This window comes from Dendrobates tinctorius, unplaced genomic scaffold (assembly GCF_039654945.1).
Source record: "Dendrobates tinctorius isolate UK_male_01 unplaced genomic scaffold, ASM3965494v1 ptg000102l, whole genome shotgun sequence".
In the NCBI taxonomy this organism is placed as follows: Eukaryota; Metazoa; Chordata; class Amphibia; order Anura; family Dendrobatidae; genus Dendrobates; species Dendrobates tinctorius.
The window spans coordinates 40205376-40225271 of record NW_027361770.1 but is presented as its reverse complement, the minus strand read 5'-3'; the positions used below and the strand labels follow the sequence as shown (position 1 = coordinate 40225271).

The 19896-nt window shown below is 41.2% G+C and overlaps 1 protein-coding gene across 1 annotated transcript in view; it reads left to right on the top strand.

Annotated features, from left to right (window-relative positions):
* The window catches only part of CTNNAL1 (catenin alpha like 1), a 288515-nt gene that overhangs the window by 219162 nt on the left and 49457 nt on the right, over window positions 1-19896 (top strand). Inside the window, exons 10-12 of the mRNA XM_073587855.1 lie at window positions 415-507; window positions 1599-1749; window positions 18539-18576. Coding sequence (XP_073443956.1) covers window positions 415-507; window positions 1599-1749; window positions 18539-18576 — 282 coding nt within the window. The remainder of the gene's footprint in view (window positions 1-414; window positions 508-1598; window positions 1750-18538; window positions 18577-19896) is intronic.

The window sequence follows — 19896 nt, the reverse complement described above, 5'->3', positions numbered from 1 at the left end:
ACACCGTTTGACAGTGGGCTGGGAGGAGCCACCGGGGACCCACCTGTTCGACTAGTCTCGCGTCCGGCTCGGTCCCTGGCGGCTTTTCCCTACCCACTGTCCCCTCGCTAGGAGAATAACATTTCCAAAATATTTCAGATTTTCTATTTTTGTTTTTTCTTATTACAAATGCTGGATTGTTACTCAGTGTAACACATCACCATTGTACTGTTGACACGTGGAATGTACTATTGGAGTAAGATGATATTGTTCCTGTTAAGCGCCAGACAGTTGACGATACCACTGTAAATGATGGGAGTAACAGTTATGACCTAAAGCTATATTAATTGTTTTTGTCTTGGTGCTTCATACTGAAACATAACATAAGGACATAGACATTTTTCATTACTAAGGAATTTCTGCTTTTGCTTGCAGACTTGTCGGCTGTTGAGACATGTTTCGGGCACAGAACCTTTGGAAATCACATGTATTCATGCAGAAGATACGTTTCAGGTGACTGGTCCTCAGGTATGGAAAGCTATGAAATCCTGTTTTGCGTTTTTCACATTAGATGGAGAAATAAAAAGAAAACAAACAGTTAATATGTAGTCATTACGAACGGCAAAAGCAAATCTAATTAAGAATACTCGACAACTTAAAACGTCTTTGTTTATGGAGCAACCTGACTTTAAACAATGGCAGAATTTACCAACGGGTAATTACGGATTTTACTAGTCAGAATTCCTGCCAAAGTTATCTATCCCTAGCTGAAATGCTTTTAATGAGAAGAAACCTGTAACTGGAGCCCAGGAGCTGGCACTCTGCAATTGGTGCAGGAACATAATGTGGCCTTTGCCTAAAGGGAAAGAAGACTGTTTTATTAACGCCATCAGATTTTTTCCTGTCTTATGGAGGCCAACAACGTGAATATTTTAGTGTTACCTAATACCTCTTAGAACTGCTTCTTACCAGAAGGCACAGATCCCTCTTTTCATCTTCATATAACCTGGTCATACAGGAGTAGATATGAAGAGCAATTATTGAGCTGCCCTTGTTTCCGCTTTGGATCTACAGTAATTGCCACTCTTATTTATCATTATACATGGCTACCTTTTTGTACAGTGATAGAAAACGCAGTATGTTATCTGGGTTGATCATATCTGAAAAAACAGTGCTAAAGGTGGCTGCTATCCCTGGCCAACATTAGTGGCGATGTGTTTCTCCACCCCCAGCTTGTCTTTACTACTGGCTTCAGTGATATTGTATATTTTCTTTTTCATATCTATGCATTTACCCATACAGCGTTTTCTTCTCAGTTCTGTTATTTATTGCTTAATATACAAATTTTATGCGTCCTAGTTTTATTTGCTATCGATTCTATCTTGTTTCAAATGTGTTTGATACATTATAACAGATCATATAATCTTTTTTTGAAAGTGGTGGTTGGGGGTCTAGTCTGTAGAAGCTTTAGTGCTATTCTTTAAGTTGGCAGCTTGCACCAACTTTTTTTTCTTACTCCAATTGTCTAGCATGCATACAGTACATTGATAAATTACCAAAATGTAGAAAATTAGATTTTTTTTTATTTTTTACACCTCCCCACATTTTCTAATTTTCAGATTGTGTCAGCAGCAGAAACGCTAGCTCTACATCCAACCAGTAAGATTGCTAAAGAAAACTTGGATGTCTTCTGTGAAGCCTGGGAGTCTCAACTGAGTGATATGTCCATTTTAGTGCGGGAAATTAATGACGTGTTCGAGGGAAGACGAGGTAAAAAAACAAATATGGTCTGCCTACTAGAATGTGCAATGACGTAACTCTCTGGGGGACTGCTTATTTTATTTACCCTTTGCTGTAATAATTTTTTCCTTTGTACCAATTCTCCAGTAGCTGGAAATAGAAGTAGTAGATGGTATTTTACTTAAATTTTACCTTACTAAACTAGTAATAAGAATTTGCCAATTTCTTACACAGGTAAACATGCAGATACCAATATGAATAGATGGTCTTTATCATAATTAATTTTACTTTATCTTGTTAAAAAGTTTCTCCTCTTTGGACATTGCATAGTTACTATAAGGGTCATTTTACAATAAGCAGATCACAAAAGTGTCGTCCTGCTGGACCTCCGGCGATCAGCTTTAACCTCTTTGTGCATATGTATGTAAATGTATGTCCTGCCCTGCAGTGACTACATGTGGAAGAGGCTCAGGAGCTGTGCTACCTCCGCATTCAGTAGGAGCTGACAATATTGCGTAGTTAGCATCTGTGACTAAGGCTAGGTTCACATTGCGTTAACACAGCCCGTTCAACGCATAGCGTTGACGGGCTGCGTTAACGCTATAGCATAACGTGATATGCATTATGCTGTACCGCTAGCACTGATGATTCATCAGCGCTAGCGGTGACGGAGCCTCAGACGCTGCAGCCCGCGTCCGAGGCTCCATCACTGAATGACGGCACATCTCGAAACGCGTGCCGCTTTACGGCATGCATCGCGATGCGCCCAACAATGGAGCTGAATGGCAGCATTAACGGACTACATTACACCGCATTATACCACGGTGTAACGCAGTCCATCTAACGGACTGCTACAACGTAGTGTGAACCCAGCCTTATCTATATCTGTTGCAGCTTGAGCTGAGAAGCGGCGGTTAACCATTTAGATTCTTCTGATAATCTGTAGTAACAGCCATAAGAAGAAAGACAGAGTTGTTTGAAAATACACTCATTACTTGTCTCACAGGAGAAAGCATGCTCGATGCTTATCTAGTGGATGCGTTCTTTTTTCCCCTGCATGATGCCTCCTTGTTTGATTTATCAAACTCAGGCAGAGGAAAAAGTACACGTTCCAAGAAAAGAATCTCTGCTAATGCCCACTTGGACTTATAATAAATTCAAACCTAATATTTGCTAGTTAATTTTTGTGCAACGGAGAAGTCAAATTAAAAAAATAAAGTTGTTTTATTCAGCTCTGCAGCCTCTAGTCCCTGATGGGGGCAGTTTAACATGCTAAAACTGGTGAAAGGTCCTCTTCAACCCTTTTACCTCCCAAACCTGTTTTAACCTTCCTGACCAGGCCCAATTTTACAATTCTGACCAGTGTCACTTTGAGGTAAATAACTCTGGAACATTTCAATGGGTTCCACTGATTCTTAGATTAGTTTTTCGTGACATAATTGTACTTCGTGATAGTGGAAAAAATTATTTGATATGACTTCCTGTTTGCTGCTATTTATGAAAAAAATAATTTGTCAAATTTAGAAAATGTTGCAATTTTTAAACTTTGAATTTTTTGAATGCCCTTAAATCAGAGCGATATGTCACACAAAATAGTTAATAAATAAAATTTCCACATGTCTACTTTACATCAGCACAATTTTTGAAACATATTTTTTTATTATGACGTTAGAAGGGTTAAAAGTTGACCACCAATTTCTAATTTTTCCAACATAATTTACAAAACCATTTTTTAGGGACCACATGACGTTTGAAGTGAATTTGAGGGACCTATATGCAATTTCTCTTGAGCCACTCCATATGTGGCGGGTAAAGTACTGTTTGGGCGCACGACAGAGCTCGAAAGGCTGGAATCGAAAGCGAATACCATGTCATGTTTGGAAATCCCCTGATGTGCCTAAAGAGTGGGAACCCTCCACAAGTGACCCCACTTTGGAAACTAGACCCCTCAAGGAACTTATCTAGATGTGTGGTGAGCACCTTTTCACAGAAATTTTTGACGTTGAGCCATGAAAACAAATTTTTTTTTTCACAAAAATGTTTTTAGCCCCAAATTTTTTCATTGTCACAAGGATAGCAGGAGAAAATAAACCCCAAAATTTGTTGTGAAATTTCTCCAAAGTGTATCCATACCTCATCTGTGGTCGAAAACTACTTTTAAGGCACAGTGCAAAGCTCAGAAGGGAAGTAGCGCCATATTGGAGTTCAGATTTTGCTGGAATGGTTTGAGGGTGCCGTGCCACATTGGCAGAGCCCTTAAGGTACGAAAACAGCAGAAACCCCCCATATATGCCTCATCTTACAAACTACAACCCCCCCCAATTAATTCAGTGATCATATTGCCACCACATGTGCCTCAGTTAATTTTATATAATTGGGCTTTGAAGAAAGAATAACTACATTTTTAGCACTAAAATGTTATTTTAGCCTCAAGTATTTAATTTTTCTAAGGGCTAGTATGAACAAATACACCTCAGCTTGTTGTAAAAATTTCTCATGATTATGCAAATACCCTACATGTAATCAGGAAATACTTTTGAGGAAAAGCTCAGAAGGGAAGGAGCACTGTATTATCGTGCATATTTTACTGTTTGCGGGTTCATATTATAATGCAGATTTTACTGTTACGGTTTGCGGGTTCATGACCCACTGTGAGAGCCCCTGTGGTGCAAGAACAGCAGAACCCCTCATAAGTGAGCCCATTTTACAAACCACACATCTTGATGATTTAATCTAGGGATGCAGTGGTCATATTGACACAACAGGTGTGTCACAGAATTTTATACCATTGGGCAGTGAAGAAAAATAATTACATCTTTACCACCCAAATTTTGTTTTAGCCCCAGGATTTAAGTTTAAACATGGGGGGAAAAAATAGCACTCAAATTTGCCACACAATTTCTACTGAATGTGGAAATATCCCATAGGTGGCTGTACAGTACTGCTTATCCAAATGACGAGACTCTGGATCGAAGGAGCGCTATTTGCCTCCTGGAGTGCAGAGTTTCCTAGAAAAGTTTGCGAACTCCATATACAAAGCACCTAAGTGCTAGAAGAGCAGAATTTCCCCTCAAATGACCCCATTTTGGAAATTATACACCTTTGGGATTTATCTACAGGTATAGTGACTATTTTGACTCCATGGGTGTTTTCTATAAACGAGGAGCAGTGGATGTTGCAGAGTGAAAATTGCAAACTGTTGTAGTGACCAGTACATTGTAGCGACCAGTACGTTGTAGTGCACCACTCTTGCTTCTGGAGACACGCACCTGTAAATTTGGTGGGCTCTCATCGCTACAGAAATGCCAAACAAGTGGATGCTAAATGTGGTTTAGGCACAGAACATAAGGAGCATTTGGATTTGCTAGTGCAGAATTTGCTGAATTTCTTTTGGAGTACGCGAGGAGCCAATTCACTTTTCCTGATCCTTTTGTGCTACCAGCAATGTGGAAACCCCCATTTTTCCATTCCAAATGCCTGTCATGAGTGGGTCAATTTTGTGGCTGGATTGAAGCTTTTATTAGGAACATTTTAAATAGCATTTTGGATCACGTTTATCCTGTACGCTACCCTGAGCACTTATATTGGGGTTTCCATCTAAGGCTGCAGTCACACTAGCGATTTTAAAATCTGTCCGATCTTGTCCCTGAAAAGTCAGAAGAGTGTAATGCAGGTGTCATGCATTTTTCATGCGAGTACAATTGGATTTTTCACACCTAGCATCCAATTTACATCCAAATGCAGTGCGATTGCTATCCGACTGTAATGTGATTTTAACATGAGCACCTCATTTTCAAAGGAAATATTCTTCAAAACAATGGGTCCTGGGTTCAAATCCCATCAAGGACAATATCGGCAAGGAGTTTTTATGTTCTCCCCGTGTTTGCATGGGTTTCCTCCAGATACTCCGGTTGCCTTCCACATTACCTCCCACAAAGACATACCAATAGAAAATTTAGATTGTGAGCCCCATCAGGGACAGTGGCAATAATGTCTGTAAAGCGCTGTGAAATTAATGGCGCTATATAAGTGAGTAAAATAAAATATATGTATATATGACATAATCAACACCTACTGGCTAAAGAAATTAAAGCTGATCTTGAAGGATCCTCACAAAGGAACTGTTCCATCCAACTGCTGCCCAATAACCTGCCTTACAACAACATGGAAACTCCTGTCAGGCATCATAGCCACCAAACTACAGAACCATATCAACCAGTACATGAATCTGTCTCAGAAAGGCATTGAGACCAACATCAGAAGCTCTAAGCACCAGCTGCTAGGATAGAGCAGTTGCTCAAGACTCAAGATCTAGAGAGTCCAATCTCAGCACAGCCTGGATTAACTACAGGAAAGCCTATGACTCAATGCCACACACATGGATCTGTGAATGCTTGGCTCTCTACAATGGCAAAAGGAAATTAAGAACCTTCCTCAGAAACTTAATGGGGATATGGAGAACAAAATTGGAAGTCAACTCAAGACATCTAGCACAAGTGACCATCCAATGCTTCATATACCAAGGTGATGCACTGTCCCCATTGCTGTTCTGCATAGGCTTGAACCCCCTCAGTCAGATAATTACAGTCTGGCTATGGATACAAGTTCAAGAGTGGAAGTACTATGAGCCACGTCCTCTACAAGGATGACATCAAGCTGTATGCGAAAAACAAACGAGACATCAAATCACTGACCCACCCGACAACGATCTACAGCGAAGACATCGGGATGTCCTTCAGACTGGAGAAGTGCAGCCGATTGGCAATAAAGAGGCAATGCCATCACAAATAGAATGAAAAGCAAAGGAGTGTATATTTCAACATTACAATTTTATCAATCATTATTTTACATAACACAAGAAAAATGCCTCAGCTCCAAAGAAGACTTAAAAAACACATCACTGCTCTTGTCATGCACAGAGAATATTATCACAAACGCACAGTATAATAACTTAGATAAATCCGTTCTTACATTAGATAAAGTCTCTATGAATATTCAAGTATATTCCATTACTTATCAGTTAACAAAAGAAACAACTTCACTCTGAAGACAATAAGGTGTCGCTGTGCCTGTGAGTGATTGCTAGATAACCAAAATCCCCATTAGGGTACTGTTAGCCATAACGATGTCCCAGCGATCCCACCCACAATCCGATGTGGATGGGATCCCTGGGACATTGTTATCTGATCGCTGGTGAGCTGTCACATAGACAGCCCCTCCAGCGATCAGGACCAGCGAGCACGCTGGTTACCAACGTAAACATCGGGTTTCTAACGGCCGTGGGGCCCTTAGAAACCCGATGTTTACCCTAGATACCAGCGTGCACTGCAGGCAGGGCGGAAGGTGGAGGCAGAGCGGCGCACAGACAGACAGGCGTAGCTCTACTATCTGCTACTCCGGTCTGACAGACTGGAGTAGCAGATAGCAGAGCTACGCCGGTCTGTGCGCCGCTCTGCCTCCATCTCCCGCCCTGCCTGCAATGCACGCTGGTATCTAGGGTAAACATCGGGTTTCTAAGGGCCCCGCAGCCCTTAGAAACCCGATGTTTACATTGGTAACCAGCGTGCAGCGTCGCTCATCGCTGGCTCCCGCTGCCACACGCAGCGATGCGCGCTGGCCAGTGGGAGACCAGCGAAGAAAAAATGGCCCAGGACGATCCAGCACGATCAGCGATACCCGGCAGGGGGGCCGATCGCTGCTGGAGGTCACACACAGCGATCTAGCTGGAGAGATCGCTGATGTGTCACAAAATCTGGGATCTCGCCAGCGAGATCGCTGTGTGTAACGGGCCCTTTAATCCTAATTCATGCTCCCAATCCAAGTCATATGGGACAAGGCCTCAAAAAAATCAATAAAGAGCTTTTGCACTTTTTATATAGTTTTGCGCATAAGTACTTCAGTGCATCGCTGACAGTTAAGTAGTGACTGACAATAAAGATTATAAGGAACGCATGAAAGCATTCTTTACCTTATTGTTGAGCAGGGGAATGCCGTGTCTGTCACCCCATATAGATTGTTATATATATTATACTAAATTGTTATATAATAATTGTGTATTGCATTTTATGTATTTTTTATGTTTTATATTTACATATTCACTATGTATCTTTAAATATTTGTTTTGATATAATATATCACCTATGTATCTCTGGATTTATAGTTTACTGGTGATATATTTAAGCATGTGCACTTCATTATACTTGACACGTTTTTGCACATTATCACTTTATTACACTTACATTTTGGGCACATTATCACTTTAATGAGTGATTATAATTATTTATTTTAACTGTATATGGATGCAGCTTTATCATCTTTTTTGCTGGGAGGTACATATGCGTTGTTAGGCACTCTTTCACTTTAATGATTGCTTGTTATAGCAATACAGTGACTTAGTATTATTACAGCGACACCTTATTGTCTTCAGAGTAAAGTTGTTTCTTTTGTTAACTGATAAGTAATGGAATATACTTGAATATTCATAGAGACTTCTAATGTAAGAACGGATTTATCTAAGGTATTATACTGTGCGTTTGTGATAATATTCTCTGTACATGATAAGAGAGCAGTGGTGTGTTTTTTAAGTCTTCTTTGGACCTGAGGCATTTTTCGTGTGTTATGTAAATTTATGATTAATAAAATTGTAATGTTGAAATAAACACTCCTTTGCTTTTCATCCTATTTGTGATGGCATTGTAGTTCAGTTGTGATACAGAGTGGTACCTCTTTACAGAAGGTGTTTTTTCAGACTAATATGTATGTGCAATAAAGAGGCAATGTAGTCAACACTGATGGAGTGGAATTACCAGCAGGGCATATAGCAGATGTACAGACATACTACAAGTACCTCGGCATCCCACAGGGATACAGTAACCATGATGAAGAGGCAAGGAAAGCAGCAATATCCAAATGCCATCAAAAGGTTAAACAGGTCCTGAAGAGCCAGCTCAATGGGAAGATAAAAATCCGCGCAATCAATACATGTGCCCTGCCAGTTATCAGATACCCTGCTGGCATAGTGTGCTGGCCATAAGAAGAGATGGAAGCTGCAGATGTGAAGACACGAAAGCTCCTCACAATGCATGGAGGTCTCCACCCTAAGTCTAGCACCCAAAGATGTATACCAACAGAAAGGAAGGTGGTCAAGGCTTGATAAGCATCCAAGTCACCATCAAGGATGAAACAAGGAGTATCCAGGAATACATCAGAAAAATGGCGCAAAAAACTGGGAAAACTTATTGACTCGAGTATAAGCTAGGTATGCATTGTCCCCTCATCCCCATCCTGGTATGCATGGTTCCTCATCCTCATTGAGGTATGCATGGTTCCTCATCCCCATCCTGGTATGCATGGTTCCTTATCCCCATCCTTGTCTGTATGGCTCCTTATTCCCATCTTTGTCTGCATGGTTCCTTATTCCCATCCTTGTCTGCATTGCTCCTCATCCCTATCCTTGTATGCATGGTTCTTCATCCCTATCCTTGTATGTGTGGCCCCCTTGAGAAAAGCGTAAAAAAAAACACATCCTACTTACTGTCCCTGCACGCCCTTGCAGCATTTTGTTTCAGTGCCAGCAGCTCCTGCAGCCGGGCGATCATGTGCTCCTGCTCATTAAGGGAATGAATATTTCCCTTTCTTCACCCCTTAATGAGCGGGCAGCCGTGATCGCCTGGCCGCTGCTGGAGGCCGGCGGCTGTGGCTGTAACTGTGCGCACTATAAGAGAAATGAATATTCAATGCCAATGCAGTGAATATTTCTCTTTAGCCGCCGGCTCCTGCCTCCTGTGACCCGCTGCTCCGCAGCTCCCCCTCCCCCGCCGTCTTCTGGGACAATGACTCGTGTATAAGCTGAGGGGGGTGTTTTCAGCACAAAAAATGTGTTGAAAAACTCGGCTGGTGTGTGTATATGAATGTATACATATACATAAAGAGAGAGAGAGTATGTATATATATATGGTAGATATATATATACCCAAACATTATTTGGACCATTGGGGCTCACAATCTGGAATCCCTATCAGTATGTCTTTGGAATGTAGGAGGAAACCGGAGAACCTGGAGGAAACCCACACAAATACAGGGAGAACATATAAACTCCTTGCAGATGTTGTCCTTGGTGGGATTTGAACCCAGGACAACACTGAGCTGAATCATATTTACTGAATTTACTGAATCAAAAACCTCTTATAAGGCTGAGTTACATGTTAACATAAGACCCTTCTCTGCTATCACCTTCACAATTCTTGTATCCATTGAACTTGTGAGTTTTTGTTTTTTTCTGCTTGAATTTCTTGACAGGATGTCGGTATAGCCTCCCATAGCTGCTGTGTGGATGTGAACTGCCTCCCACCCTCATAGATCTTTTGCTTGAGGATACTCCACAGGTTCTCAATAGGGCTGAGGTCAGGGGAAAATGGTGGCCACACGATGAGTTTCTCTCCTTCCATGCCAATAGCCAATTTCTCAGTGGTATTCTTTGCATCATGAGGTTGTGCATTGTCATGCATGAAAATGATTTTACTATGGATGGCACAATTCTTATTTTTGTACCATGGAAGAAAATGGTCAATCAGTAATCTCTCCCCATGATTCTGGCCCAAAACATGACTCCGCCACCTCCTTTAAGATGTCGCAGCTTTGTCGGGACATAGTGGCCATCTACCAACCATCCACTGTTCTATCCATCTGGACCATGTAGAGTAGCACAGCTTTCAAGAATAAACAAGACTTTTAAAATTAGTGTTCACGTATGTCTATGCCCACTGCAACAGTTTCTGCTTGTGAACACCGTTTTGGGATGGCCGAATTGTAGGTTTATTCACAATGCTATCCTCGGGAAGATCCAAAACCTTAAAGTTTGCGGGACTTCAGAGACACCAGCAGCATCAAATACCTGTTTGCTGCTCTTGTAATGATTTTAACAGCTGCTCTTTTAATCCAATGAATTTGTCTAGCGGAAACCTTTCTCATTATGCCGTTATCTGAACAACCCCACCTGTGCTCAGTATCGGTCACCAATCACCTCACTGTACGATGATCACGCTTAAGGGTTTTTTAAAATATCGAATGTATTCATAACTTGTCCAAGGTATTGCATTATTTGCCTCTTTTCGTCAGAAGAGCGTTTCTTTTTCTTTCCCATTTAGTTTGAAACCTGTGGCCTGCTTAATAATGTGAAACTTCCTTGAACAGTTGTCCTTTAATTGGGCCCCATGATTGATTTTAATTTCAGTGATTGAAAGAGCCCTGAGATACAATTCCATGAGTCTATTTGAAAAATACATAATTACATCATTGACCCTTAAATCCAATTTACATAATAATTTGGAACCCTGTGTATACATAATTAAATATCAGGTGATCTATGGTATAGTCACTACCCACTACCAATACATTCACTCTCTATTGATAACATTCCTTGTGGTCCTGTTAATATTACTTACCAACCACGATATTACCCGAGGGTTGGTAATTAATAATCTTTCCAGGAAGCAGTGTGTCTACCTGGCAGGGCAGTCGCTGAGCAATGTGCACAAGCTCATTCATTGATTACAATGCTTAGCAGTTTCCTTTTCCACATTGAGGTCAATTCCAAAAAATACTTTGGCCTTTAAGTTTTTGCTATGTAATCTGAGGACCGCATGAGGTAGGGGTTGAGCGATCATTTATATCATATCATATTTATTAGGCTGTGTGCTGCAGTTTACTTACAATGAAGGTTTTATCGCTAGGAGATAATCACTGCTGGACTACAGCTTGTCAGCCCTGTCCAACCACACCCCCCTTGTGATAAGCAGTCAATAGACAGTGTACATAGAAAGTTGTGGTGTGGGCGGGGTTAGCTTCCTGAGGTCTGCTAAATGCTGCAAGTGAATGCTCTGATTGTGTCACAACTGCTGCACCCAGTAAACTAAGTGATACATCGTTGGAGTCAGGGTCTCTTTTTCTACAATATGCTGTTCTCAGATGAGGTAACAAAAACCTGTTGACAGATTCTCTTTAAGAGGTGATTGACGGTCAAAAAGTATTTAAAATGTGCCAGCACATCCTAAAAAGAAGAGCCCCTAGGATTGTCTGGCTAAGGACTGTATGTTGGCACAGCAGATTTACTGAACCTTCTTATTTATTATATTGTAGAGCGCACATTAATGTAAAGCAAATGTCATACATACACTTTACTATTTAACACAGTATTAAATATTTATTCAGTAGGAATTTTGTATGCAGCATAATGTCAGTGTGCCCTTCTCGAGCAATAAAATACAATGCTAAGCTTTCCTTTTCTGTGTTGTATTAGTTTAGGTTATTTTTTGTTTTTTTAACTTGTTACATAACTAGTTATTGGCCGTAACACTGATGCAATTTACAATACTCAATATTCATCTTAATCAAACGTGAAACAGCATGGGCTTCCATGATTGCTTTGATAACTGCCTCTAAAAGTGCCATTAATGCAAATGCTACCATAAAGATCACTGTTCCAAGACGGCAGGACGTTTTATGTAAAGAATATTTATAAACTGCATAAGATAGCATGGCTAACTCTTTCTACTTTTTAAATTCCGGACAGCAGCCCTACCTCTTGAAACCTTTTTAACAGGCTTTGTTTTGTGTTATTTCCCTGACTTTATTGACCAGACATGCATTAGAGGATAAGATGTGGAGGTTGGGTTTTTTTTTTTTTCCCTTCCCCGTATAGACTTCTTAATTTTATTGTATTCCACATTACACAGAAAATGTGTTGCTTCTTCTGCCGCTCAAGGGAGCTAGGAGGCTATTGGCGGCCATTCAGTTAAATGATCACTCATATAGTGCTATGACTGCTTTAGTCTAGCAGAATGGGAACCACTCTTCTTCCTTTGAGAGTGGGGTCTCAAGCAAGGGACCTGCTTTCAATGATGACTAAAAGCCATAATAGCTGAAATGAAGAAGGGAAGCAACCTCTTAAAATTAAAAGAAAAAGATTATGGGATCTTTGATAAAAATGGTGATGAAAACAGAGAGATGTGATTAAAGATGCAAATATATTTTCAGTAATGCATGGCTGTTGGGGGCCCTGAAAATTGCCTCCCACCTTCCAGCATCACTGTATCTGCTTTTGATTAGTAGGCATGTACGACCCCATTGTGTGACATGACGCACACATGACTTCTATCCAGGCTGGCTAATCAACAGAGGAGTTGGGATACTTGCAAGTAGCAGGCAGTTTGCAGGGTTCCCATTTGGCAACTACGGAATACTGATGTGGCCACCGGGACCAGGGTCTTGTGAATTTATTTGCTCATCTTTAGATATAATGTATGAAAATATGGATTGCACTATATTACAAACATTAAAACACATTAGATATTACAAACATACAGTGTGCAAAATACCGTAATTATTTTATACACTGCCAATTTTGCAAGTTTTCCCACCTACAAAGACTGGAGAGGTCTGTAATTTTTATCGCAGGTACACTTCAGTTGTGAGAGAGAGAATCTAAAAACAATCCAGAAAATCACATTGTATGATTATTACATAATTAATTTGCATTTTATTGCATGAAATAAGTATTTGATACAATAGGAAAACAGAACTTAATATTTGGTACAGAAACCTTTGTTTGAAATAAGAGGTCAGACTTTTCCTGTAGTTCTTGAATAAGCTTGCACACACTGAAGCAGGGATTTTAGCACACTCTTCCATACAGATCTTCTCCAGATCTTTCAGGTTTCGGGGCTGTCACTGGGCATCCTTGAGTTTCAGCTCCCTCCAAAGATTTTCTAATGGGTTCAGGTCTTGAGACTGACTAGGCCACTCCAGGATCTTGGAATGCTTCTTACGGAGAACACTCCTTAGTTTGCCTGGCTGTGTGTTTCAGGTCATTGTCATGCTTGAAGACTCAGCCATGACCAAGCTTCAATGCTCTTACTGAGAGAAGGAGATTGTTAGTCAAAATCTTACATAACCCCATCTGTCCTCCCTTCAAAATGGTGCAGTCGTCCTGTCCCCTTTGCATAAAAGCACCTCCAAAGTATGATGTTTTCCCCACCATGTTTCACGGTTGACATTGGGATTCTTGGGATTATACTCATCCTTCTTCCTCCAAACATGGCGAAAGGAGTTGATGCCAAAAAGTTATTTTTTTGGCCTCATCTGACCACATGAACTTCTCCCCTGTCTCATTGGGATCATCCAGGTGGTCATTGGTATACTTCAATCGGGCCTGGGCGTGTGCTGGCGTGAGCAGGAGGACCTTACATGAAGCCCCAGACTGAGGAAGATTCACAGTCATCTTGTGTTTCTTCTATTATGTAATAATTGTGCCAACAGTTTTGCCTTCTCACCAAGCTGCTTGCCTATTGTACTGTCCCTGGTGTCCTGACTGCTCTTTGGTCTTCGGCATGGTGGAGAGGCCGGAGTGTGATAGTGTGTGTGGCCAAGTGTCTTTTATACATGAAACAAGTTCAAACAGGTGCAATTAATACAGGTAATGAGTGCAGAGTAGGACATTGTGCGACTAACAGGTCTGTGAGAGCAAGTATCCTTGCTAGTTGGTAGGTGATCAAATACTTATTTCATGCAATAAAATGCAATTTCATTATTTAAAAATCATACAAAGTGACAGACTCCTTTAATATTCTTAATTAAACCATACTTACTGCATCACCTATTCCATTGAAGCCCTCGTTCTCCTGTAAAGAAATAAAAGTTAAAAAAAACAGCAATATCCTTACCTGTCCACCGAGAAGATATACATTCTGTGCCACGATGACTCCAACTCTGCTACATCTGGATGTCAGGCTGAACGGTGGCATTAGTCCATGACTCAGCCTGACATACAGACACAGCGGAGCTTTTAAATGACCACCGGAGATAACTCGGTCTCCTGCGGTCACCTGCACTGCAGTTCTCACGGTCAGCTCAGCTCATCGCGAGAACTGCAGTGGACGCTAACTTCCGGCTGTGTCACAAGGTAACATAGTAACATAGTTATTAAGGTTGAAGGAAGACTTTAAGTCCATCTAGTTCAACCCATATCCTATCCTAATTTGCCCTAACATGAAGGCAAAAAAAACCTAAACATAAAACATAAGTCAGTACTCATGAAGGATTATTGCATGCCAATGAACACATCCTGACATATTCGTCCCCGGAAGAAGCAGGCGGCGAAACGCGCGTCGGGGTGAGGGGGTGCCAGATCAAAATCCTATTGCGTTCAGGTAATTATACCTTTGCAAATTTATTTTGGAGCGTATCTTCTTAATCATGATATTATCTTGCATACCTAATAAGGTGTCTGTGCTATTTCGCACGGTTTCATAGCTTATATTTAGTTTTGGCTCTTAAGGGATATTGCAACCTGTACCTATTAGGTTGGAGGGATTATTGGGAGAGCGCAGTCCATGTCATAACATGAGGGTTGGTATTTTGTGATAGAATATGCCAGAATGTGTTCATTGGCATGCAATAACTCTTCATGAGTAATGACTTATGTTTGTAATGTTGAGCACACCTTATATTGTTATGAGATTGTTATATTCATGCCTTTTTCTTTTGGACTAATGCGCTGTATTCTTCCTCATGACTGTTTGTGACGTCTTGGCGTCCCCTAAACGGCATTATACTTTTGTTATTTTAAGGATTTTGCAATAAAATTGTTTTTAATAATATTTGGGATCTCTTCTTTGTTCCATATGATTACTATGTGATTTGTTTATCATACGCATCTAATGATAGTCTATGGGTAATTTATGCTGCGGAGACGGAGCGTCTCCACATCACAAATAGACATGCTTCGGTCGGTCTGGAAAGACGTGCCGTGTGTCCATTTATGCAGGGATGCCGGAGGCGTCTCTGAATGCATAGTGGAGATAGGATTTCATTTCATTATGCTTTTTTTTTTTTTTTTTTAACAGGAATCATGCATACGAGGATAGGGGATAAAGAGCCATGTATATCAGGACAGCGACAGGGGAGCCATGCATACAGGGATGGGGGAGTTGTGCATACAATGACAGGGACGGGGGAGCCATGAGTATAAATACAGCGACGGGGGAGCCATGCATACAGGGACGGGGGAGCCATGCATACAATGACAGGGACGGGGGAGCCATGAGTATAAATACAGCGACGGGGGAGCCATGCATACAATGACAGGGACAGGGGAGCCATGAGGATAAATACAGCGACGGGGGAGCCATGCATACAGTGACAGGGACGTGGGAGCCATGCATACAATGACAGGGACGGGGAGCCATGCATACAATGACATGGACGGGGGAGCCATGAGTATAAATACAGCGACAGGGGGAGCCATGAGTATAAATACAGCGACGGGGGAGCCATGCATACAGTGACAGGGAAGTGGGAGCCATGTATACAATGACAGGGACGGGGGAGCCATTTATACAATGACAGGGACGGGGGAGCCATGTATACAATGACCGGTACGGGGGAGCCATGTATACAATGACAGGGACGGGGGAGCCATGTATACAATGACAGGGACGGGGGAGCCATGCATACCAGGATAGGGATGAGGGGACAATGCATACCTGGCTTATACTCAATAAGTTTACCCAGTTTTTTGTGACAAAATTAGGTGCCTCGGCTTATACTCGGGTCGCCTTATACTCGAGGATATACAGTACTTATTTTCCTCACTGTAATTTATCAGACCATGTTATATTGATTACTCGCTTGATTTGCTTTATAACTGTGGTGCTGTAAATATTTGATTTTGTGATTTAAACTCATTTGTCACTTGGTATTTGGTGTTGCCTGTTACTAGAGGAACCATCAGAGTTTGTCTAGCAGTGTTCAGCTGAAGAAACCATTTCATCCACATTATTTTGCATTTCCTGTTTAATATCTTATGTATTTTGTTATTTTATTGCAAGAAAATATGACCAGTCTAATTGAAATAAATATTCATGACGGCCAGCACAATCACTACACATGAAGTATTTCCAGCCCGTGAATATTTTTCACATAGAATTATGTTCTCTAACTCGACTTCAATTATTTTGAAGAGAGTAAATTATTCTTCCATTTTCACATCTCGCTGCATAGGGAAACTCAGTGAGGAAAATATAAATTAGGACTGCAACTAATTCAGCACTTAGTAATCTTGTGTCTGAGCAGTTATCTACTTCATTCCATCTCGTAAGACTCTTAGTTACCCGCTATATGTTGTATGTGTATTGCTGCAGATCTGGAAGCACTGCTTGATTTGGTATCACTGATTAATTAGATATTGCCGATATTGTCAGTTTAGCAGTCTGCAAAGCTTTAATGCTGGTTCAGGCATCAGGGAACACTTGGGAAAATATGTTATACATTCCAGTACTGACCCATTTTACACAGAACTTAACAGAGTTTACAACTACCCCCCAGTAGGTTTGTACATTACACACAATGTGGGAGATTTATCAATCTAGTGGGCTAAAAGCTGTCTTTCTTGACTAGCACCGCATTTGTGTGCTTAAGTGGGCATGATTGGAATAAAAGGGTGCAACCTAATCTACGACACCATGCACCAAAAATTGAGTAAAAATTATTTTTAGCACAACATAAGCAAAGTGTAAACTTAGACTGGACAGTCTAAAAATTTGCCACATTTATCAAACATTGTCAACCATTATGATAAAACAAGTGCATTTTCAGACAGTCTAGTCTTAGTTTTCAGTTTCTTAAAGTGACAGTTGATATAGGGGCCACGTGTATTAGGCACTGGCTGCTGTATGAGATCAGCCAAGTATGTCAGACTCTGCAGCCTTTCAGAGAAAAACATACAGTACTTTAAAAGCCGATGGCGCCAAAGCTGCGCTGGAGACTAGTCGGGCAGGCGGGTCCCCGGCTGCTTGTCCCAGCGCATTACCATGGATTGACAGGTCTCTGCCTTCATGTGCAGAGTTTGTTTCAGAGTCAGACATACCTGGCTGAGATTATACAGCTAATGCCTGATATGTACTGCCCCTGGGTCGGGCACCAGTATCAGCTGTCAGGTTCACTTTAAGAATTAGGTTTTGTTCACATATAACTTTTTTTTAATCCTTCTGGGGAGCATATAAAAACTGAAATCAATACAATGCAAAGCTCACGTGAACGAGTTTTATTTCTCCTAATCTATCATCAGTTTGAATCTTTTCTGGCTACTATCAGTTTTTTGGATGACTTCAGAAAAAAAAACAGCAGACATGTCAGATTTCATTCAAGTGTATGGTAGACGAGTCATAATCCATTATTTCAGCCATTTAATGGAGAAGTTTTTAAGTACTGCCAATATCCATAAAAGTGAAGGTGTCCAGAGAAAACGCTGGGATCCTGGGTTCAAATCCCACCAAGGACAACATCTGCAAGGAGTTTGTATGTTCTCCCCGTGTTTGCATGGCTTTCCTCCGGGGTCTCTGGTTTCCTCCCACACTCCAAAGACATACTGATAGGGAATTTAGATCGTGAGCCCCAATGGTGACAGTGATGATAATGTCTGTAAAGCGCTGCGTAATATGATGGTGCTATATAAGCAAAGCGTAATAAATAATAAAAGTTGATGCAAATGAATTTAAAACAGAAACTGAAGTATGTTTGGTATCGAATTTTGGACATAAAATAATAATAAATAAATCTACCTGAAAATTGCCAATGAATCGCCAAACACGTGAACATAGCCTTTACATAGTATGGATGAATATGCTTCATTGTCTTGGATAGATAGCATGCCAGTATGTTAAGCTTTTGTAAAGAAGCGTGGGTGTGAATAGAGAAGGCATACATATATTAGAGGAGCAAAATTGTGTGTGATTTACATTCATATGTCTTTTTATTTTGGCAGGAGACAAGCGTGCATATCTTTCTCTACCAAGACCAGGGGTAAGTTATTTGATATTGTCTAATAATGCTTAATATTTTATTAGTGTCTCCATCTGTATTAATATAAGGTATGTTGCTTGTTAATACTTATTCATGTCAAATATATTGCCATACAGTTAATGATGAACACACATACAGGTAATACATACATAAATATGGCTGCTGTAAATTTTGGTTCATAAATAATTCCTAGAATGATAAATTCCCAGATCTGCAAAGTCCAATTAAAATTGGAATACAGCATTTTTTGCTTGCATATTATTGCCTGTACTGTATAGCTGCTATTAAATAAATAGCTGATGTGCCATTTCTATGTTAATCTATGTTGATTCCATCTATCGTTTTACAGAATTATTCCCAAAAAATCAAAGTAGCTTTTATGAACCATATAGGGGATAACTTGCTGATTGCTGGGGCTGCAACTGCTGGGGCCCCCCAGTGAACCTGTGACCTGGGCTCTGGAAGCTCAAGAACTGAGCTCTGCAGCCCCAACCTGAATGGACTGAAAGTGCGCCTGCGTGGCCTCTACTCCATTGATTATTTGTGTGACTGATGAAAATAGTTGAGCAATATTCTCACCAGTCCCATAGACAATGAGCTCTGCAGCCCCAGCCCGAATGGACTGAAAGTGCGCCTGCGTGGCCTCTACTCCATTGATTATTTGTGTGACTGATGAAAATAGTTGAGCAATATTCTCACCAGTCCCATAGACAATGAGCTCTGCAGCCCCAGCCCGAATGGACTGAAAGTGCGCCTGCGTGGCCTCTACTCCATTGCTTATTTGTGTGACTGATGAAAATAGTTGAGCAATGTTCTCACCAGTCCCATAGACAATGAGCTCTGCAGCCCCAGCCCGAATGGACTGAAAGTGCGCCTGCGTGGCCTCCACTCCATTGCTTATTTGTGTGACTGATGAAAATAGTTGAGCAATGTTCTCGAATGGAGCTGAGGCTAAGCATGCACACTAAAGGTACTGTCACACTTAGCGATGCACCAGCGATATGACGCGGTCAGGATCGCTGGTGGATCGCTAAGTGGTCGCTAGTGAGCTGCCACACAGGCAGATCTCACCAGTGACATAGCAGAGGAAGGGGGTCGCTACTTACCTGTCACACTAGGCGATCCTGCGTCCTCCCGCCCACGTCCACGCTCGTCTCTCCACAGGAAGCCCAGCAGGAAGCTGACGACGAGAAACGGTCCAGGACGTTCTCGCGCGATCAGCGATAAGCAGCGGGGGAGCGGGTGGAGGTAAGTATCAGACATAGTGATGTCGCTAGCAATATCGCTGCTGCGTCACAAAACCTGTGACGTTATAGCGAT